The sequence below is a fragment of the Gambusia affinis genome, linkage group LG21 (genome assembly GCF_019740435.1).
Source record: "Gambusia affinis linkage group LG21, SWU_Gaff_1.0, whole genome shotgun sequence".
NCBI classification, from domain to species: domain Eukaryota; kingdom Metazoa; phylum Chordata; class Actinopteri; order Cyprinodontiformes; family Poeciliidae; genus Gambusia; species Gambusia affinis.
Window position 1 is genome coordinate 9222001 of NC_057888.1, and position 24571 is coordinate 9246571.

The window sequence follows — 24571 nt, forward strand, 5'->3', positions numbered from 1 at the left end:
AGTGGGAACATAACAATCTCATAACCTGCACAATCCCTAAAGTGTAGCCACAGTGAGACCACAGCCTGAGATTCTCCTGTACGGACTCACTCCCTGGGCAAGGTTACAAACACAACAGAACATGGCCCCGTATCTCCAGCGGGATGCATCTCCAGCCTTGACAGCCCCATCTTTCTTTGGCCAATCAATGCAAAAGAGAGTCACAGGCTTCTTCTAATTCATACCATGCAGATAAGAGAAAGGTTACAAGAAAAAAAAAGATGAAAGATATATGCTAAAGAGCTGCTGGGATGCACCAGTGATAAGGTGAGAGGTGGTTGTATGTGTAGAAGCGTCCATGCACAAAAAACAAACAAAAAAACAAAAACAAAAAAAAAAACCCACCAGCTTTTACATGTGCAGCGTAGGATGTGGTACACGGGACTCAAAAGTGCATTTCCTTTACTTTTATGTTAGGTGTTGTACAAATAAAATACAGAGACCAGACTGAAGGTAGTAGTCTTTAATATGAAGCCTGGATGTATTATAGTAGTAATTCACTGTAATTTTGGGTAGTATTTTTTTTAAAGTAAATAACTAGGGCACTAATAAGTATGTGTGCAGATTCAGATAATAAAGTTTAACAGCCTCTACAAACAGCATGTATGAAATATCTGCTGACATCTTTCATGTTAATGTTACTAATATACTTTTTTTAATGGAGACCCAGACTCATTTTTCCAAGGCTTATTTGGAAAGGAAAGTTTTCTAATGAAAAACTTTTCCAAGATAAACTTGTGATGGGTTTGTAACCAGTCCTCTCATTTGCATTTGAAACAAATACTTATTTGATAATCAGTGACTGGCATATTTATTACCAGCAACCCTCCCGACCCCATTAGGGACAAGGGTGAACAGAAAATGGATGGATGGATGGCATATTTATTTATTTTTTTATCATATAGGTCATAAGTCAATGTAAAGCTTGCAGGAAAAAACTTAAAATGCAGACTTTAGTGAAAAAAAATTCACAGATACGTTTAATAATGAAAAAATAAATTCTTCATCTTTTACCTCAGAGGAAACATCCTGAAGGCTGCCATCTGTCTCCTTTTCCACTCTGTAGTAAGATATAAAAAGCTTCAGTAACATCTTGACTCAATGGCATAAAACATAGAAAGTGCTCCTCCTCTGTGATTAGTTGTGTCTTTTCTTAATGGCGATATTGCTAACATTACCTTAGTATACTTCGATTTTCTGTCCCACATGTTCACACAGACTGAGGGATTGCAGAAAATGCAGCTGACTACATGGAGTGAGGTAGGTTCTGTACCATCTGGCATTATATGATCAATAGAATTTTAATGTGCTACAATTTAGATTGACCTTCATATACAATTTGTCATAATTCTGATCATCTGTTTCTACTGTATTTCAATGAACTGGTCTTGACATGAACTCAATTGGGATCGATTAAAATCTATTCAGTTGGATACACATCTGGCCTTTTGTGTTGTAAGCAGCCTTTGCAATATACTAATATACCATTAATTTCTGCTTTAAAAAAACAACAAAAAAACAACAAAAAAAACAAGTGTACTGAATTTAACTGAACAACAAAAAGACAAAATCAAATCTCAAGGGTTTTCATTTCCAGATTGTTTGAAGCTTTAGTTTGAAAAGCCAATCATGCACAGCAAGGAACACGAATGAAGCCTGAAAGTCATTTTAGAACACCAAACCAAGATTTGAAAATGACCTTTCAGACACCTTCATAAAAATCACCCACTTCTTCTACATCACACCAGGAAAATATCAGTGGGGTAAAACCTTTGATAAATGACAAAGCAGAGCAGGAATCTGCTAGAGATGCTACAGGCTGCTGTGATTACGCTGTAGAGGTGCAGCGTCGCGTCAGCTGCTTGGCTTGCTCACTTTGAGTGGAAATACAGTGACGCAGCAGCAGCAGACTCTGAATGCCCAGTGAGCCACTTCTTGGGAAAACAACAGCATCATCCCGCCTTTCATTCACCCCACTAATCCATGTGAACTCATTGGGCCTTGGGAGTAAAATGTCTCACAGAGCATAAATGGCTGCTGATGTTTGCTCCTACAGGTCAGCAGTTAACTCTAAGAGCCCAGTAGTGCTGCTCAGGACACTTTGAGATATCCTACTGCTATTTATCACTGTGTGTCTGTGAGGCTTTTGAATGTGCTGACACAAAAGGCCTTTACCAGCAGCTCCCTGGTAAATAACTGGGCAATAAATGCCCAGGAGGTTCTCATCACAGAAAGAAAGTGCTGCGACAACTTAAAGCTGTGCACATTTGGTTCTTGGCTGCCCTCCCTCCACAGCCCAGCTCTCTCTCTCGCTGTTTATTTAGAACAGACTTAAGATCCTGCCTCTCAGATCATTATTCTTCATCATGTAGATGTAACTTAAGCATGTGGATAGGGTGTTAGGTCAAACTGACCTTTTTGGTATGCAAGCAAAATTCTAAAAACTAACACTGTGCGTCCAATTGAACAGACCATTGCTATGTTCAAATATAGTGGGGGCTGCATACTGCATTGGGGATTTTTTTTCTTCCTCAGGAACAGAGAAGCTGATCGGAGTTGTTGGGAAGACAGATGGAAATACAGAAATTGGGATTTTTAAAAGACTTGAGGCAGTAATAGGGAAGGTAAAGCACATTGACCTTCCAGCAGAATAGCCCCAACTCTATCGCCAGAAATACTTTAAAATGGTTTAGATCAAAGCATGTTAATGTGATAAAATGGTCCAGGTAAAGTTCACACTTAAATCCAAAGGAATATATGTTGTGAGATTTGCTTTTCTCAACAAATGTGCTGAGCTTAAAATATACCCTGCAAAGGAAGAATGGACAAAGAATTCAGCTTGTAAATGTACAAAGCTTTTGGAAGAATCTTTGAATAGACAGACAACTGCATTTGCAGCAAAATATAGTTCTTAAGAAGTCACCCTTTTTATATTTTTTTTATGCGGAAAACAATTTGAAAATCATGTATAATTTTCTTTTCATGTCTCATTCATTATGCACTACATTTTGTTCAGGATCTATGAAAATCCTGAACATCTGTTACATCTATTGCATGAAATCCAAATGAAATTCGCTGAAGTTCAGTGTTGTATTGTGACAAAATGTGAATAAATTCAAGAGGTACAGATACTTTTGCAATTCGTTGTAGCTTCTGTTTTTCTGCCTTTCTTCTCAGGCAGTTTTCTCTCCCGTTTTTACACCTATTTTGCGGCACCTGCTGTCTGCAGTAATTTGTCTCTCTTTTTATCTTCTCTACATCCACTTCTCCCCGATTACTCTTCCTGTTTTTATAACACCTCCTTTAAATTCTCTTGCTTCACACCTCCAACTCTCAGCTCCTGTTCTAATTATTCAGCCAACACAGGACTCCATTCTTCTTTTTAGAAGAAAAGTAAGAGGAAATCATCGCACAAGAGTTTTGGTAAGTAGTCTAACAAGATTTGTGGCTTAAAAGCACAGTTATGTTGGCTCATCTATGGATTTGCACTGCTTTACGCTGCAGAATGTGGCAGGCCGTGACAGGCTTGGGCAGCCTGCGATGCACATGACACAGAACCTTCGTCTGGCAGGACATGTTCCATGTCGACAGGCTGCGTCATCGAGCTGATGGAGAGAGGAATGGGCAGGTGAGGTGTGAGGGAAAGAGGAAAGCCGGTCCAGAGTCGTGAGCATGATGGAGGATGATTGGTGCTGACTTGACAGTGACAAGATGGGTTGATGTAATGCCGGAGAATGTGTGAGTAAAAGATTGAGCAGGAGACGGGCCAGAGCATTTTGAGAAAATGACGTGTAAGAGGATACAAGAGAGCTGCGTTCTCGTCCATTACCAATATGTGCCAAAGACAAGGAAGGGAGTGTTTTTGTGTGGAGAGGCTGCTTTGTGACTTGTATAAAATATTTAGCTGTACATAGGTCTCCTACCACTGCCTTGCTTTTTACTATCAATGCCCCTCTTGTGCTCTGCAGCCATTGTTTTATATCCATTCAGCCCAAGTTCCTCAACTCTTCTCCAATTAAGAAGAATAAATCTGAAACTTGTTATAGTGGCTTAATATTGACAGCACTTCAAATCTGATGCATTTGCTTTTTATTTTAATTTGACAAGTTTCAATATTTCTTACCAGGACTCTATCTGATTAACAAAAATACACAAAGTAATTGAAAAGTGTATAACATATTTTTCAAAAAAAAAAAAAGAGAAAAAAAATTACAAATAAAAATCTTTGATGTGCAGTGTCCATTTGTTTCCAAGCTTCATTACTTTGAGCTAAGTAAAAACCATTGCAGATAAACTCTGTCAGAAGTCACCACATCTGGTGGCGGCAGCATTACACTGTGGGGAAAACTTTTCTTCAGCAGAGACAGGGAACCTGAAGAAAGCTGATGCAAAGGAAGAATTGTTTCTTACCATGTCACTAAACCACAGTAAGAAATAATATTAGCAGCTGCAAAAGTTTCCAACTGGGAGGGTGAGGTTCACTTTCCATCAAGACGACGACTATCAAAAAGCGTATTCACATTTCAGAATGGCTCAGTAAAAGTTCAAACAAGCTGGAAATGGATTTTCAGGGGACACTCTCCAGCAAAAGGTTGGTACTGTTATATTTTTACTGTGTTTATCCAGAGATTAAATTATACAGAAATGGACTCTGTTTCCTAATTAGGTGACTTCTGAAGACTACTGGTTGAAATGGATTTTATTTAAAGGTATCAGAATAAGGGGGGCTGAATACATGCCACAATTTCCCAATTTAAAATTTTGTGAAAATAAAGTATCCCTTTCTTTAAACTATGGACTACTTTCTGCTGGAGTATCCTTTACCATTTCAATACAATCTAACAATACTGGTTAATGTAACATGCCGAACAAAGTACTGGAAATTTGGCAATGATAAACAAACAATGAGAAGTCAAAATAAAGTGCAAGAGAGACGGAAACATGAGAAACTTTGCATAGATATGTATCCATTTCAGGAAAGAGAGAACAATAAAGACCAGCCCAGTTGCCACAGCATGATGTGAAACCCTGATTGTCCCGTCTGGTTCCCATTCTGCTGGGAAAGCACACCAAACACAAATAACACCCACTCAAAGAGAAGCACGCAATAACTGTAAGTTGATCTCCTGCAATCTGGCTAAAACTGTGGGACTGAAATGTGCCACAAATCCAACAGAAAAGTCTCTGCTCCTCCTGAGCTCTTGTGTCCTGATAAAATCTGGACTGTCTGCCTCCGAGGTCAGTTGTGACTCAAGCGTTTTGTGACTCACTGCGGCACGTCACAGCACCATGCACATGGCCTTTGCTTACAAGTCATCCACTTGCTTTTCATCAAGATTTCAAGGAATACCTTAATAGTTCCAATACCTTATTTTGTTCACATCATTTTGCCAAACAAAATCAGGCACGTAAAAACATCCATGCTTGCAAGTTAACACTTCTATTATGCAGAATGAACAAGGAAGGTTGTTATAAAATGCGTGTGTATGTGTGAATGTGTGCTTGTATCTGCGTGGCACCATCAGTCCATCTGACGCTGGTGTAGATGATAAAGCCAGGCTGTTTGTGTTCACATAATGAACATGAAGAAGACCTCATAACTTTACTGCAAATGATTTAACCGGCCCCTAGGAAAGTAAGGTATGACTAACATGTCCTCCTGCTTATAAACTTTCTTTTATAAAGCTCTACCACTTGTTTTCCTCCCTCTGTTTCTGTCAGAGTGGGTGAGAGGAAAAAGGAATTCAAAGAGGAGTGAGAGATCTTAAAGATAAAAACAAAAGAGGCTCACAGGAAATGTGTTGAGCTTTTTTTCAACACATAGTTTAGACCAAAGAAAGCTGAAAGCCGTCATTGGAGTTTCCTGTTTCCGACTCCCACTGGGTTGCTTTTTCCCTCTGGGGACACTAAAAACATACTCGACAGTGTACAATGCGCATCAGGAGGAACTGGAATGAGCAACATGCACAACACATTTACAGCCCAGTGAAACATATACAAAGAGAATACAGTGTTAAAAATACAAATCAAAATGGACATTTTAGTCACTTAACTGTTAAAGATTATGTCTGCTTGGAAATACAGGAACAGAAACATGTCACTTTTTCTCTCATATGACTTTAATCAGGTAGAGAAAATTTGATATTACTGCAGAACTCTGATAACTTTCCTGCTAGAAAATATGCAGACTTTGGACTTAATAAAACACAATAAACCAAAACCAACAGACTCTGAACCACTCTAATCTTTATCCAAATACCTTAATACTCAAGCAAAATTTTAAATGTTCTTCTGAAAATAGGACCTTAGACAACTATGGAAGAGATTTCTTTTTCTATTTAGCCCCATTAGCCCCCATTCTGATCCTCTCTAGTTTATTGCAAGGAATACAGCAGTTTGAGCCCAAGTTCTACATTCACCGGTGTGTGTGGGCTCTTGAAGCAAAGACTTCAGTCGCAGTCCACACCTTATGAATCTCTTCCAAACCCTTAAATAGGCTTTGCTTCTCAGTCCTCTCAAGGTTGCAGTCATCCCTGTTGCCTTTCTTCCACACTTCTTCCTTCCACTAAACCTTTCACTACATGCAATGTTCTGTAAGCACCAATCTTCTTTAAAATGGCCTCTCATGTCTTATCCATCTTTTGGATGGTGTCTGTGATTCCCTACTGGACGACAGTCAAATCTTTATTTGACTGCTATGTAATATCTTCATTTTCTGAGAAACTGAAGTTTAGGCTCTCATTTTAAAAAAAAATTAACTTTTTAGAGATAAATGCTTCATCTATTTCACACAGAGTGAAAACAATTTATATAATACATGAATAGTACTTTTTAATTTGAACTACTAAAATAAATACCATGCAAGGATTCATTTTCATGGCCTTCTGTCTCTGATTCTAAGAATAGATTCCATGTCTCTTTTAGAAAATTGAGTGTTTTGAGAAACAAAACGTCATCATGCATTAAGATCTCTTAGGCCTCTCATTTAGCGCTTTTGAACAATATACAAACATAAAACAAAGAACAATGTAAGATAGGTTTCCATCTTTGTTTCGTCAGCTTAAAAAAAAAAAGAACTGCTGCTCATACATGACCAGATCCAAGCCTGCTATATTTGGGTCAGTCTGCAGAAATGGCAGATGAGAATCCCACTGCCTCTGAAGCTTTAACCTCAATTCCGCATGACTTGAGCTAGTGTAAAAATAAAATTGGCAGAGTACAGCAGTGTTTCTCTGTGTGTGCATTGGGGCAGGTTATCAGATGCATGAATCTGACTGATATCGGCAAGCTGCGGAAATTATGTAAATTACAGCATGGTTCATTATCCTCTTTATTTGTTTTTTGGCATACTGGTGAACAAACACCCACTAAACAGATGTCCAAATGATTGGGCATTAATTCTTTTGTTTGGACCTCCAGGGTAATAATGACCAAGAATTGCATTGGATGTATTCAGGAAAGGTTTCAATGCTCCGACAATAAGATGGACACAAAATCACATTGGTTGTTTTGCTGTCTTTAAACATACTTGTGTGAAAAGTGCGTGGACTCTACATTGCTGGATTTGAACAAGTCTCTTCTTGTAAAGTATGCAGAGATGATATTTGTTGTAAACATGTGCGGTATAAATAAACAGTGAACAATACAGATGCCAAGGCAGATAGGTAGCAACAAAATAGACAGAAACAAAAAATAAATACATAGTTATAAACAGTGCCTTTCATAACAGAAATGATCTGCATTTCATTTTGACTATTAATGATACATGTGAGCTATTCATTTTGGTGGACTGTATACAGTAATTAAAACAAATAGCATAGATAATGTTAAGAATGGAGTGTACAGCTTTCAATTCTACTAATAGATTTAATTTCCAAATGTTAAATACAAGCTCATATATAAGCATACATGACCGCTAATCCTCAGAGAAAAGTAACTGTAGCAAAAAGCAGAGAAATCACAAATCTTCTCTTCGCTTCATTACAGTCCTGTCATAATTCTAACTGGACCATTCTTATGATTGGAATTGGTAGAGCTCAGTTAAAGTAGGCTTTAGGATTAGAACTATTACAGAAGGTTAATATTAGCCTGATTCATCCATTCCATAACCAATTTAGATGTATAGTTCAGGACCAATTTATTCATGTCCTTAGACATGAATAAATTGTGTGAACAGGCTAAATGTCATCTTGGGAAGTGTTTTATGTTCAGACAAGACAATGATTGAGCTATATGACCACACTAAAGTCAAACTGAGGATTTCACACTGAATCAACTGTCAAGCACTGTGGTGGCAGTATTATGCTGGAGGCCAATTGCAAAGCCAGTGATAGTATTAAACACAAAATTCTTCAATGAGCAACGTTCCCATACACACATTAAAAAGGTATGGCGAACTAATATTCAGCCACTGGAATAGACCTGATCTGAATCATCTTAAAGTGTCTAGTCTATGCCTAAATGTTAAAATCATGTTATAAAATAAAATAAGCTAAAAAAGCCTTAGCTTTTTTGATAAAAACCATGGGTTAATACCATAATTGGTAGCTACAAAAAGCAGAATTACTGTCTATGACTTTGGGTGTTTAACCAAACACCCAGAGGCTAAAATTAACATAGAACTCATGCCAATGTTGTGTGCATGAAAACATCTAGCTCTTTAGATAGTTATTTTAAGAGTGAAAAATGGCGCCATCAGTAAAAACCATTGTATTATTTGTATATATGGGAAACAAAAAGCAATATTCAGCTCAAGATGTTCATTTAAAGCGTACAAATTGACTTCATGTCTTATTTAGAAAACACAGAAGTAAATCAAGAGGTGTGGGAGGGTTTTGGATTTGCTACTATTATCTGAAGATAATCTATGCTGGTAGAGTTAAAACCACTACATCTATAAGGATTACATTTAGCCATTAGGCTTAAATGACAAATTTTTTATTAATTAAGGGTTAGAAATTCTGTGAGATAAAATTTACAGCAATGTGTTCTTTCACATGCATTTCTTCAAAATGTTTTTTTTATTTTATTTTACGTAATACTGTGTCAAGTGAGATTAAAACATACACAAACATTTTTGGACACTTCGTCTGCTGATTAATCAGCCACTGGTCCATGCTGCTGTTCGATGAGGAACCGAAGGTGAAACACAGCAGCTATTGCTTCGGCTCATTCTGCAATTCTGCTCTGTCTGACATTTCTCACATATTTTAACACCGTCTGAGATGCTGAATACATGATATGTCCCTGCAATGTGGGAGCTGACAGCTGTCAGTGCTTCAGATTTTGTCACTTCACTAGGAAGGAATTGTTTAGGAGATTTCAGCCAATGACAGTTTGAGAGATGAGGTGACGATTGCCAAATCTATTGCTATGACACAGAGTTCATTTGCCAGCACGCTGTTCACCTGGATTCCTCAATGTGACACAAGGAAATAGAGTAAATTTTGTGTAGTGGTGTCGTCTGAGGCATGGGAGGATACGACAAGGTGACAATTGTCTACACAAAAGGAAAATACTGCCACAATGGTAGTTGTAGAAAAAAAAAAGGTAAGTCTTTTTCAATAAAAATTATGCTTTTTGTTACTAAATTCTCAGTCACAGTACCCTGCAAACTTATTTACTCACCTAAAACATTTAAATTATTTCTCACATTACAAGTGTCAATGTATTTTGACGGAAATTTATTTGATAAATTGACACAAAGTAGATTCAGCTATGAAATGGATGGGACATATAATAATAAAAAAAACTTTTACAAATAAAGACTAAAATGAATTCAGCCCTATTTTATATTTATAAGTCACCTCATCCGTAAAGACTCCCCTTGTGTGTAATTTAATCTGGATTTAAAATGGATGGATCTAAAGATGTGGCAGTTCTAAAGGTTATAGTCTACAGACACATAAAAAGACTTTAAGATGTAACTGAAATGAAAGGTGGTTATAAAAAGCATCAATTCAGAAGGGCTCAGTACTTATATACACCAGACTTTCTAGATAGAAATAATGTAAAGCTTTGTATCATTCTTTTCTTTTTGTTTGCAGTTATGTGCTTCTTTGTGTTGGTTTCTTGAGCAAAATCCCAAATAAAACCTGCTGAAATTTGTGGCTCCAATGTGACAAAAGCTGGGAAGGCTCTGCAGTAGTTTTAGTTTTAACCTAGTTTAATTTACCAAAACTTTGATTGGAAGGATGGAAATTAAGCAACCTATTACAAATATTATACATAGTGATTATTTAAGCATACTCTATGAGTAATTCTATAATACAAAGATGAGAGAAGTCCTAATATTTTTTGTTTTAGCATCACTACTGTGTCTATTTGCCGTCACAAAGGGCGACTAATGACTGTAAAATGATGCAGACTTGTGAGATAATCTCACATTATCTCAGAAGTCTGGTAAGGACATACCCTTGATGAAACTTGTTTAATGATTGTTTAAGACTCCCAGAAAGTTAATCAAAACAAAACAATTATTTCCCATGGCATTCCTGCTTTCTGGTGCGAGTCAAGTAAAAGCCCTGCAAGCCTGAGACGCTTTAATGCAGGGTGTTGCCCTTTTAGTAACAAGCTTCAACTTGTTACTAAATGAGTTGGCTCTTAGCAGTTGTTTGCTATAAAAGTTAATTTTATTATATGCTTTTAACACTGTGGGACAGATTAAATCCTTAGTTTCCATAGTTTTAACTTTCAACTTCCAGTGTATTTGCTGCCAAAAACTGCCACTGCAGACACAGTTTCAGGATAGAAAGATTTATACAGCACAATTTATGTCAGTTGGGCCTCATCATTCCACACAGAGATATGAAGTTTTCCTTACAGCTTCACAGGAGGTGATAACGCACTGGTTTGTAAAGTGTCTTCTCAGAAGAGAAGCCAAGCAATTTTTTTGTCCTTGTGGTCTCTGAGGAGGGAATTACAAGACTTGTTTCTCTTTTTGTGGCTGGAATCTGACTTATTTTTTTTTATTGTTTTTAAAGCACTGGCCTTTATTTGAGAGTATTATTGTCAAAAATAAAACAAAAATTAGAAACAGAAAGTAGGCAGACCCTGGTTTTTAGGTCAGAGTTGCTATGTTTTGAGTGGCACTTAGAGTTAAGTAGTGCTGATATGGGTGGGATTAAATAGTTGGATGCCACTGATGTTTATTTAATTTAAAGAAAAAAGTAAAAAAAATGTGCATGGGGCACATTTATTTTTTTATGAAGGCAGAAGTACAAGCTGCATAGTTAATACTTTAGGGTTAGGTTAAGTACTCAGGAAAGTAGCAATAATATCCCTACATATCCTACCTATCTTTTTTTCCTGTCTAAAACTGAATTTCCAGCTGTATACCTAGGTAGTGCTCAGGTATACACTCTCACTCCAAAACAGTGAGTGTTGGTTCCCCTGGTAGGTACAAATTAAAAACAGTTTACATCACATAGACCTGGCGGTGGAGCAGAGTATGAGGCTTGAATCTACTATTAAAGTTCTTCATTACAGTCAGACTGAGGTCTCGACTTTGACAAGTCTGTTATAACACCTCAAATATTTTCTTTTTCAGACGTTTTGTTATGAATCTGCTGGTGTGCGGAGGGCCATTAACCGGCTGAGGGACTGATTGTAGCTAACTCTACCTGCCAGACAGATGGTTTCACACTAGACTCTAGGGTGCTTTGGTATACAGAAAAGACCACAGACGACTCAGTGTCATCAACACCGCTAAAATAAGCCTGAACCAATCACCTCTCTAAATCTATACTTTACATATATGGGGTAGATTTGCCGAGTCTGTATCTGCTTTTGTCAAACATGCTGTATAGTATGGCTAAATATGTCTACTTTTGTCACATTTGCCCAAAGGAAATTGCTACACCTGATTCATTGTTCACTCAAATACAATGTTGCAAACCTAAGTTGTCCAGCCATATTTCTATTGAGATTTTTTTTCTGATTTCTCCCTTCCAATCATTAATCGAGATGTACTATCATTAACTTTGATAAATGTGATAAAATTGTCTAATTTGCCACAATCAAGTAAAAACAATAGCTGCAGAGATGCCTGTGTTGCTCCCTGATTGCTGATTTTGAGCTTTGATAGGAGGATTATGTACCAAATATCTTCCACCTGCTCATTCCTCTGCAGCCTCATCACTCCCTCCCTCTCTTTTTTTCTGCTGCAGCTGCTGTGGGGAAGATTGTTCTCTATATGTAGGTGCTGATGAAATTTTGAGGGTGAGTACTGAATTATTTAAGGAGAGGATTATGAAAGCAGTTTTTCTAGTGTATTGCTGGCGGATATGAATCGATATGAGTCCTCCCCAATTCCCTATAGCCAGCATCAGCATCTGGCCCCACACTCTCTCTTTTTCACTCTCCTTGAAAGCCCAGAACCTCTGAACAGAAGTCCAGACACATGGCCAGGGGACACAGCAGTCTGGGTAGCCAGATGCTCAAAGCATGATGAAATGCAGGACATGTGAAAACCGACAGGAAAGCGATGGGATTGTTTATCGGTGTGTGTTGAAGGGTCTAGGTTCAGACTGACCACAGAAACAGATGGCAGGAAAAAAAAAAGCTCGGCTGCCGAATCTGTTGTTCTTCTCCTCTGGTTCTGCCAGGCGGGGGTTGGGGGTGTCTCACAGTCCAAGTCAGACGGTTGAGAAAACAGACCATACACAAAGATGTAGAACAAGCATGTGCTGAAAGTTATATATCTGTGGGTCTCGCTGTCACCTTCAGCAGTGGACCAGTTACATAACATCTGCCTTCCATGAAGATTTGATTGCACAGGCTTGAGTTTTGCAGCGGCAAAGCTCAGAAGGCTGAATTAATAACTGCGCTGCAGTACTCAATCTCTTGTTTTACTTCATTGCCTCGGTGAGTGAGTTCACATGTATTTCAGTTTCTGTTTAAGGATACTTCTTAATGCTGAACAGATTTTGCTGAACAGTGTGTCTTTTTTTCGTCCTCTTTGTAGTCAGAACTAACATTTTCCAAGAGACTTATTTTTATGTTTTCATTTAAGACCAGCCAGATAGAGCCAAAGGATGCACTGGTATTTCATCTTTCTGTTGATAGAATAAGGAGGACCACTATACAGAGAAATCGGTCTGTTTGGATGTGTGCTTACATACTCCTCTCTTTCCAAAATTGACCAGAATCTCATACATAAGCAGTAAGTTGTGCAGCATTGGAATACACATTTCCTTCAAGAATCAAGGAACAGTTCAATTTTGATTACAGACGAAAAGAGTAATCAGCTGCTGACCAACATCAGCTTGCTCTGCCTGACCAATAACTGCCTGATCAAAATTCTTACAAAAATTCCTGCAGCTTTAGCTCTTTTTTTGTCTCAACCACCATCTTGTTCACAATTTGACATAACAATTTGTTATGTCAAATTAAAGCTCTGGTGAAACAGAAGTTCTTGAATTACTAGTTAGAAATTTCTTGAAATGCTGATCAACTTATATAGGTAAAGTTCAATAAAAAATGCTTTGGTTTACATTACATTGAACTATCACATATATGCTTAATATTTGCATTACATTGAAATAAAAGAAAAATGACATAGACAAAAAGAATTCTTATAATTAAAAAATAATTAAAACTACTTCCTAAATCTTCTGTCACTAATTAGTTGAAAGGATTGGATGCTTTTGACATCCATTAATATTCATCTAGTATTGTAATGTTTTATTAAAGAGATTAATAAATTATCTACTGAAGTAAAAAATATTTCATAATTTATGAAAGTGAAGAACAAAACTGTAAATGTCTGTAGTTATGCCACTAATGCTAGAAGACATAATGACCACTTCTGTCTTTGCGCCATTTTCCTCCTCCTCTCCAATTTTGCATCATCAGCCATTGTTTGAGCTCTCAACTTTATGGTCTCACTTTGTTGTTTACTATTCAAAACAGCTACATCTGGTTAAGCTTTCTGTTTATATGTGACACATTTCTTGAGAGGGCCTGCTCCTGCCAACAACTTAATGTTCTCCTTCTATTGATGATATACTTGACCCTGTCAATCAGTGTTTAACCCCGTCTCTCTCCCAAACAACAGGGATCCATTTTTATTGACTGAACTTTTGTAACTATATGTGCCGTCTCTCATCCTACGGACTTGGAAACTGAATCAGAGCTCATCAGCTTACATGTATTTCTGCCCTAAATAAAGCCACAGAAGGAGTTACTACTGCTGTAAACTTTTTACTTTTCTTTTTCATAGAAAGTATAAATAGTACTGATACAGGCATACCTTTATGTTTACATGACCTTAAAATTTCACTCTGTCCCAATCACTTTCTGTCTTAATTCAACATTCAATCTCTAATTCCTCAAGAGGCCGACAGCTGAAATTATAGAGGGCTAAAAATAATGGCACTATAACAGAGGATCCCATTGAGAATGATTGAGAAGTGAGGTCGCTCAGCAGCTGAGGAAGTTAGGTGAGATGAATTCATTACTGGCCTTCACTTTTAAAGCAATGAATTCAAATAAACAAAACCTGTTCAGCTTTCTTCTACACAACCAACACACTGACGCAGCACTAACTCTACCTGTGCAGCAATCTGCAGACATTAAGCTGTCTTCCATGTCAACGTTCCCATTTCTTTGGCGTATTACATGAAAGCAATGCCTTTGTTGGTGGATGAACAAAGGCATTGTTCTTCCACCAAACAACTGTAGCAATGTACATGCGTGTTAGGTTTGAGGCAGTATTTGCACTCAAGTCTGTGCAATTTAGGCACAGCATGATTGTTTTATTATTCATACTTGTGTGGATCCTCTTTCAGCCAAGGGACACCTGACAGACAAACACACTATGGATCTCTCTCTTTCTGCTGCCTAAATAAGGAATCTTTAAACAACAAACAGAAAGCACGTCTCAACAAATCCAGAGCATTGCAGACACAGTTGCTTTTTTATGTGTAAAATCATCCGCATGACCCTCCTTCCTGAACAGCACAATAAACTGACAAAGACACACAAGTGGTCATTTTTATTGCCCTAATGTGCTTTTTAATGGCCATCCTCCACTCTCTTCATGTTGACGTCATATCCATTAGGCTGCACCTCTGGGCCTTTTTAGTGGAGGCTGGTGCACAGAACTCCAGGCTAAGAGTCCTTAGCCTACAGTCAATTTTGGGCTGATAAACTCGCCATTTTCGCCGATCTGACAGATGTGGTTACCGGGGCAATCCGCTCAGCCTCTCCACATGCAGCCATGACTATCAATCCTCCTGCGAGTGAGTGAACCCAGTGAACTGTGTGTCAAAAGGTAAAAGCTCTCTTTCCGTAATCCCTTACTTGTGTTTTACTTGTACACGCAGAGCTCAACTATCTACACCATGTACTTGTGTTTATAGCTCAGCTGACCAAGCGGTATATCTGGATCTGGTGCCACAGATAATAACCCTTGCAGGCTAATGTGAGGAGATAAGATTTCACATCTGATCAGCATCAGAGTCATAACTCTCCAGGTTTCCTCCGGCCTCGGCATCTCTTGTAACAACGGCATCATCAATTACACCAGGAGTTGACCCGATTCTGACCTGGTGTTCAATAGTGAAGTGTCATCAACACCCTGCAATCAGCACTGACTTGTCTCTTCCTCTTCATGAATATAGAATAAGGAGGAACAATAGGTGAAGCATGGTTGCCTAATGTGATGATTGCCAACACCTTGCTAATACATCTAAGTAGAAAACAAGAAATAGAGACTTGGCGTTAGGTCGAGTTAGAGTTCCTAGTTCTGCTGGTCAATATTTTTCTAAAAAAAATAAAAATACAATCAGAATATTTTATTAGTTGCCTTTCATATGAATGAAAAATAGATGAAAACTAGACAGGAAGTAATTTAGATAGACGGAAACAAGGAAATTAATTGGCATGAATAAAAGAACACTGATGATGCATTCTATTGCACTAAGGCTGAAGATTTTCTGATCTCAACAAGAATGCCAGCAGAAGCCAGATATCCATCTGGGAAAGTTTAAACTCACTGAGCAACCCTGAGTTTGGTCCATACATGGCTGCATGCTGGCTGCATGCATGTAGTCTCATTTAACTTGTGCAAAAAGGCACAATAACAAAATTCCCACAGAGCACCAGATAGTAGAGATTCTCGGCTTTGAGTGAAGAAAGTCAATACTGGAAAGAAAAACTTTTTTTAAGGGAACAATTCTTGCTGCATGTGGAGCAACAGTAATTGACAAAAATGTAACCATGTTAAAGAGACATCAGGTAGCAGGCTAGAATAGAATAAAAGAGCTGAGCTTATTGGAGGCAATTCTTTGGTACCTATACTTGGGTACTGAAGTGTTTTAAAAGTCTACAAACTAAGAGGATGTGTCAATCTCAATTTCAAAGGAGTAGCTGGAAAGTACCAGGAGCTGTCCTCTGTGCAGGGCTGCATGAAGCTGATTCTAGGAGTAAAAAATTAACTTTTTAGAAACTCACATTACCTGAATGAACATACCCTCTACATTCATTAACATCAGTCCATTCCTGACAGCTTTCTGCAGTCAGTCAAAAAGCCAATGCCATACTGGTCAGGAGAGTCACCACCTTCTAGCTACAGCAGCAGAGTGAATTCAAGGGGATTAATCCCCAATTACTTGACCTAACATTTTAAAATAACTGAAATATTTTAATCTTTGTAATAGCTCATTTATAGTTCAGGTCAAAGAGAACTGTTGGATTTTGAGATTGGGTAAGTTACAGCATTTTTAAACAAAGGCTTATGCCAACTTAAAGTTTTATAATTGTTCCTCTGCTTTCATATTCTTCCAATAAATTAATATGTTGTAATTATATTTATACAATGCACATGTTTGTACAGACGTACAAGGGTTTTAAAATAACTTGAAAAGCATATTACTACAGAAGAATAAAATGCCATCCAAACTAAAGTAGTTTTCAGTCTTCAGTCAATGAATAAGACAACACTAAAAACTAACAATGTGTCAAACTGAACACTTTAGGGCAGTGCCACAAAGAATGTCACTGATTTTGAAGTTCAAACTGGATATAAGGGGAAAGGGTTTCTTTGTACCCTTTCTTTGTACAGCCTTTCTTGGTGTACAAAGAAAGGGTGGACTGATCAATTTGGTTGTCTATCCTAAGATACTTCTTTTTTGTGATGAAACTGATTAAGAACCAAAGAACTGATGCTTGACTCTCATTTTTCACCTAGAAACTGAAAACCAAGAACGTCTGTCTGTGGGAGAAATTTCTATGGGCAAATATGAGCTCTTTTTGATAATTAAAGGCTATGCACCCCTCAGGACTTTGCATGCAAAAGACTGCTTTTAAAATGCCTTCTACAAACTACAGGGAAGCAGTGTAAAGAAGATAAATGTGATTAATGAGACAGAAACGTGATGTCTTGTGACTTTGCTGCAGTGTTCTGGATCAAGTGGAATGACTTTAACGATGGGGTTGAGCATCCAACGCTTACAAAAATCCAACCAAGATGTGTTGAATACATTAACCATTTTTTTTGTGTCAAACCAACGCAGTCTGCTCAAGTTGTATTTTTGAAATAATGGTTTGTACAGTTGGTTGAACTTGCACTGGTCCACTGCCACTCAGTGTTGAACATCCAAAGCCTGATGTCTACTGGCAGGTTGGGGCAATAATGAGATTTAAGATGGAACTTTAGGCAAAGAAAGGAAGGGGAAAACTCACTTAGGAAAACCAGGGAAAGAGAGAAAGTGAAGGGGAAATGGGGTAGAGGGACAGAGCAAGGTAAGAGAGAAGGTTGTTCTGATAAATATATGAGTCAAAGTGTTCCGGGAATAGCGCAATAGCTCCAATCCATCACCAGATCATTGGGATGCATGAATAATGAATTTGCTCGGTGGTTCAAGTTTGACGGATGAATTTGGTCAAACAGGTCGAACCAGTAGCACATGACTGCATTTAATTAATACTTGAGAATAAAGCTGCCATACATTTGTTACATAAATAAATTTAATCTAAAAATTGCTTTGTGAGATTGAATCCTCAAATAAAACAATGTCTGGAATAATTTGAGGACGTGTAAAAGAATGAGACTTTCTTCATAAAATTAAGCCTCCCTTTCTCTCGGTTGCTGGGTGACTGAGTTGGTAGAGCATGTGCATCGTGTAGTGGTTGTCCTGGGTTTGATTTCCAGTCTCAGGCATTTGATGCATGTCTTCACCTTCTCGCCTCTCTGCATTTCTTGTCCATATGCTGTTCAATAAAGGCAACTAAAGTCTAAAAAAATAAGTTAAAAAAGTATTTGTTCCTCTTGTATTATCCTCTTGTCTTATCAGAACTTATGCAAGCATTATTCATCTCTCAAGTATCTTCCATGCAATCAGTTTGGCATATTTTTGTTATGGGCATTGCATGCATGTAGGTGTATGAATGACTTTCCTTTCTCCTTTAGGATACTTTGCCTCATATATTAAAAGAAAAGAGGACATCTATTTGTTTGCTCAGCGTTAGAGTGAATTAAAAAGCCCATCATCTCAAATCTAAACTGCTGTTTGACACGAATCCTTGCTACAAGCAGATGGACGTCAAAGATACACAGAGAGTGAGATTGTGATTGACGTGAGGTCAGTGGGGCATGAAGGAAAGGTAGAGACATCAGAGGAATGGGTTTTCCACCTGTCCATCTGTTCGTCCAAAACACACAGACCAACCATTAGCCAGGCTCCAGCTGCTATATATTAGCCTCCAGGTTACAAGGACTGCTCATTTACATATTCTTACCCACCAACACAAAAAGGAAAAGAGAAACATGTTGCTGTAAGCAACTGTATTCTCTTCTTTTGAATGAATGCAGCCCTGGGCGAGCCATACTTTCTGTTCCCACCTTAGAGAACAAAACATTGGGTTAACGAGAACGGGTCACGATGAGAAAAGACAACTTCAATTGTATTTTGGAATAAAGTAAGAATTTGGATTTATTTACTTATTTTCTTATCAAAACCAAACTATGCTTCAAATCTGGAATAACTGTAAAATAATTCAGTCCAGGTTTTCCACTTTATATTTACATAAATATACCAGCTGCCAAACATAGAGGACCAACATTCAGTTTTATGGTTCATTAAACTGGAACAAACTTTCAGAAAGCAACCATTCGAGTATGGTGAACACATTGGTATGCAGGTAAACTAGCTTGAGATGAGTTGAGCTTTGTGATGTGGTGCATTACACTTCTAGAAGTAGCCATCAGAAGACAGGTACATTGGGGTCCTAAAGGGAGGAAGATGGTCTGTAACGATACTTAAGAAAGCTTTGTTGTTTAAACAATACTCCAATATTATGAAGAGGTCCAAAGTGTTTGGAGAAAATATCCCCCACATTATACTGCAACCATCAACTTGGATTATCGACGCAACACAGGACATGGCATTTGGTTCATCTTGTTTACGCCAAATTCTGACCCTACCTACTCAATGTTGCAGCTGTAGACAAGATTCAATTAGAACAAAAATGTTCTAATTTGATATTGATTATGTGAGTTACTGTCGTTTTGAGGGTATGCTAAGACAATTAGGCCTCTGTGTTAGATTACATTTAAGAAGTCCCAGACAAATCAGATGTCTCGGATGATTAAATTAAGGTTTCTAAATAGTATGGTCAATGTATTCACTGAATATCCATGTCTACAGTACAAGTGATTTGTAAAAAAAATATATATATATTTGTAGGGCTCTTCCCCACTGAAAATTAGAAGGTTACATTGATCTTAGCTTTTATGACAAGATAATTCTTCAGTCATAAAATGTAAATTTATTTAACAGTTTTCAAGAAGTCTTGCCACCAGTGCCAACACATATAAAGCTGTATGCTGTTCCACTTTTGCCTGAAAGGTTAGTCAAATGAAGACTGCATCCCTTAAAATCTGCCAGAAGAACGTTCAAGTGACTTTGTTAATCAAATCTGAGGATTCTGTTCTTAAATGCTGGCGTTCAGTCTGGAAAACTAAATCTTGTAAATAATTTGGTTACACAAGGCAAAGAAACCAGTTTAAGATCAAAAGATTAAATGTAGCCCTACGATTGTCATTTTGTCTTGTTAAGCTTTCTTGGACCAGTAACTACAAAAGACTTTAGGCAGATTGTGAAAAATAGCAAAGAAAAGTCAAAAAAGTATTCTGGCTCTTCAAAAGTATATGATTTTAAAGATGGTTTGCATCTAACAAAATTTGAAAGGATACAAGCAGCTGACTTAATTTTTGGACAAGAAACTGCTGCTTGCATTGGTATTCAGCCCCTGAGTCAATAGAGCATAGAACCACCTTTAGCTGTAATTACCCCAAAAGTCTGCCATGTCTTCCTAACAGCTTTGCACATCTACTGGCTGAAATATCTGCTCACTCATGTTTGCAAAAATAGCTTCAGATTGGATGGAGAGGCAGTTATCTAGCACTGCCAAAGACTCTCAATTAGATTTAGGTTTCAACCATTATAAGAAATCAATATGCTTTCATCTAAACCAGGGGTCTGAAACCTGCAGCTCTGGAGCTGCAAATGGCTCTTCAGACCTTCTACAATGCCTTTTAATAACTTTGACTGGAAATGATAAATAAAAAATGTAATGCTTTTAAATATAAATGTAATACCAAACGATAGATTTGCCAATTTTACAGGTCTGTCAATAAATAAATATTTAATTTTCACAGTAGAATAACCCTAAAAGTAACAGCTATGTCTGTTACTCTATATTTCTGGGGGATTTTTTTATACAAATTTTCACAAATATTAACATCCCAAGAAAAGAATTATGCAAACCTAAACATTCTAATAAAATAGTGGTCCTTTAGAAAAAAAAAAAGTGAACATGATTATCAAAAAATATGCATTTTCCTTTTTCAAAAAATCATATAACATCTGGGTCTCTAAATAAGCAGAATTGAGGGAAACAATTTATCTTTGGATTGTAAACGTTGCAGACTGCTAATCTAAATTACTACTATTACTTTATAGCTCTGGTTATATGTTCAGGGTTATAGTCCTGCTGGAAGGTGAATTTCTGCCCCAATCTCATGCATCATCATCCAACAGGTTTTGTGCTCCATGATTTTTACATTGTGTTGGCTTCTGCCAGACATAATTTTCTATCTAGCCCAAACAGTGCAATTGTGGTCTAATCCTATCAGAGCATCTTTCTCCACAATGTTTTCTAACAAACCTCTGGGGCCTTGACAGACCAGCTGTATTAATTCTGAGATTACATTAAAAACAGTTGAATTCTGTTAACTAATAATGGAACCGTTGCTTAGTTGCACTATTTTTTACAGAACCAAACGAGGAGAAGCAGCATTCAGCTTCTGTGCACCACAAATTTGGAACAAACTTCCAGAAAACTGTAAAACAGCTGAAACACTGACTTTCTTTAAATCTCGACTAAAATCCCACTTGTTTAGGGTTGTATTTAAAACGTAATCAATTACAAATTTATTGATGGAACTTGACTTAATGTTGTGTTTTGATTGTTGATTTTATGTTGCATTGTGCGTCTGTGTTTGATATGATGTAAAGCAGTTTGAAATGCCTTGCTGCTGTAATAAAGTTTGATTGGTTGATTGATTTAGGGATAAAATAGTTAAATGTGTTGTCACTTGTCACTTGTCTGATGTTCAGATATGCAAATGTGTTGGTATGTGACAAAATACAAAATCATTGAAAGCATATAATAATTTAGAAAAAAGTGTTACATAATACTCACTAGGTGGATGTATGGGAAGTGAGAAACATCTATTTTCTGGATCAGGATTGCAATTTTTCTGCTTTGAGCTTCAGAGATATTTAATGATTTAAAAAAAAAAAAACATCTTTAGGGAACAAACAAAATACATAGCTAACAATTCTCATCTTTATAGTCCCTGACAAAAAGATTTAAACAAACATCAGTGATTATATGGAAGTGCATTTATCGCTGTGCCTTCTCAGGTGGGCTCTGTAAGGTAATTTAAAGGCCATTTCAGAAATAGTAGGTTGCTGCATGTTCTCTGTTTTGCTTTTATGTCAGATCACAGTGGACCATTAAACTCCTGTGTTTTTGTATTGCCTCCATAGGGAATTTCCACTCAGATGTCATTCTTTAAACATTAGAGAGATGTTAGAATGCTTCTTTGAAAAAATGTCATCAATCCATACTATAAACTATCAAAAATATAGTTGTGCATAACACTTTCTATGTTTCCTGTGTTTTAACATAAGAACAATAAGATTCTAAGTTTGGATTACAAAAAAAGTCAACATAGGCAACATCATGAACTGCTACCACAGAGAGTCTATAAGAGGCTGAATAATCAGGTTCACCATTATAAAACTATAAGGGGATCCTTTGAAACTGCCAGGAGATCCTTAGTTCATTGTTTGGATTTACTGGACTTGAATGGTTTGATTTATTCAGAGATTTGCTCAGAGGACAGACAGATTGCACAGAAAATTAGGAATTACACCATGTAATCTGAGCCTTCATACCGGCTCAGTCTCCAGTGATAAGAATATGATCAGATCTAGGAACCACAAATAAAGTACACAAGCAAAAGAAATCTGGCCTTATGGACATACATCTTGTGTCCAGCTTGATTTCATGCAGAAAATGGTTCTTTTTACCCCTTATAACTGTGAAATTAAGCTTGTCTGGCTGGAAAAACCTTGAGCAAACAACTGAGCCAATTGAATTACCAGAATTGAAGCCAGGCTGCAATTCATTAACAACAGGGGTGTTCCAGGTTTTGCTCGACTTCACAAATGACTTTGTTTTCATTGTTTATAAGAAGCTACTTCAATCCTTTTATGAAGATTACTCTGTCATTTCCCACATGACAACAGTAAATCCTTCAATCCTCAGATAGGTCTGAGCTGATTCAAGAGAAAAGTCTTAAAAGTCAGGAGTCTTTCCCATGTTTAAGTTATAATGAGGACAAATATGTAGATTTTTTTTATTTTCAAATCCTTTCTTTGATGGTTGTGCATCATTTACATTTTTTCTCATAAAGAACATTGAGTTTTATTAGATTTAACTCATAAATATCAAAAACAACTGAAATAAACACTTGAAGCGTAATGAATCTATATAATATATGTGTTTTAAGATCAGTAAAGGAAATCTTTAAACTGATATTTACACTGTAGATCATTCCAGATTAACCTAATATTGTCGTTAGCTGATTTATTTTTATGTCCCTGAGGAGTTATGATCAGGAAACTTTTTATTAATACATGCACATTAATACATGTTAAATTGACCTTTTAAAGTGAATAATCTTATTCTAGTTAATAACTCAGTAAGCTTTCAAAATGATCCATGATAAATTCATAATTAGTTGAGTCACTTGAAAAGTTATTCAGTGTGTTTAATTTAGACTACCCACTTGTCTTGTCAGAATAAGATGAAACAGATGAAATCTTGAAGGAAGCCAAAGATTTCAGAAAGAAAATTGTCTTAATTTTTTACCATAACTTTGTCAATGGCTTGTGTTTTTTAAATCCTTCAGAAAGGGTTGGTAAAAGAAGGCTAATGCCACTAGTTTTTTCTGAGCTGAGACTGGGAACGAAATCCATAAGAGAACCCCAATTAAATCAATCCAAGCATCATCACTCTGCTTTATTTAGTTGAGAAAAGCAGTTTTTTCTTCACGGGACATTTTCTTCACTTTTATCTAGTTTTTCTCCATACTATAGTTATTTTTTTTATTTATTTTTTTTCAGCAAGAGGAACATTCAGATATCCACCACCAGAACCAGACTTTAAATAGCCAGGAAACACTGACCTGAGGTCCAGATGGCCCAGCAGGGGATCAGCAGCTGCACCCAGCACCCAGACGGTGAAGCCAATCAGAAGCAGAGTGGTGGTGAGAATGGTGCGCCGTGCTTCTGTTGAAGTGTCTCTTACAGCCAGGCTAAAAGAAATGGCCCCTCTTAAACCTGGGTATAGATGGAAAACAAAGTTGTTTTTGAGCACATGGGTTAAAGGCTTCTGTAAGACTACCAGAAAACTATCAAACAACAAAAGGCAGCAAGTAATCCAGATAGTAAGACCATAGAAGGGAAACAGATTACACTCTGACTATTACTTTTACCATAAACCATTTAGCCAGCAAATAGTTTAGATTGTGTGATGTGATGCAGAGCGTGATAGTAAAAAATGTCCCGAGGGAATTCATCGACCTCCATGGGAAAAAATGGGGGAGGTGTTGGTTGCTTATGTTGGTGGATACATTGGGGAAAAAAAAGAAAGAAAAACAGCAAGATAATAGGTTTTCACAAGGAAGCATTCTTACATAAGTAGTAAAGTAGGTCAGACCTGCAAACATACGGGAGGGTGTATTACTTTCTATAAAAACATGTCATTCCCTTTCCCTAGTCTTTTTACTGTAAAACGTTTGAAATATTACTGTCAAACACACCTATATAAAGGTAACGATTAATACACATCACCTTAAATAAAAATTAGCAAAGAAAGAGTGAAAAATAAAAACATTTGTAATTCTGAATATATCCATTTAAGCAGAACTGCCCTCAGGAGCAAAAGTAATAAA

The 24571-nt window shown here is 37.1% G+C and overlaps 1 protein-coding gene across 1 annotated transcript in view; it reads right to left on the reverse strand.

The window, feature by feature from the left end:
* Window positions 1-24571, reverse strand: part of LOC122824557 (sodium/hydrogen exchanger 9-like) — a 69045-nt gene that overhangs the window by 9987 nt on the left and 34487 nt on the right. Inside the window, exons 12-13 of the mRNA XM_044105361.1 lie at window positions 23804-23957; window positions 1054-1099 (exon numbers count right to left, since the gene is read on the reverse strand). Of these exons, the coding sequence (XP_043961296.1) occupies window positions 1054-1099; window positions 23804-23957 (200 nt within the window). The remainder of the gene's footprint in view (window positions 1-1053; window positions 1100-23803; window positions 23958-24571) is intronic.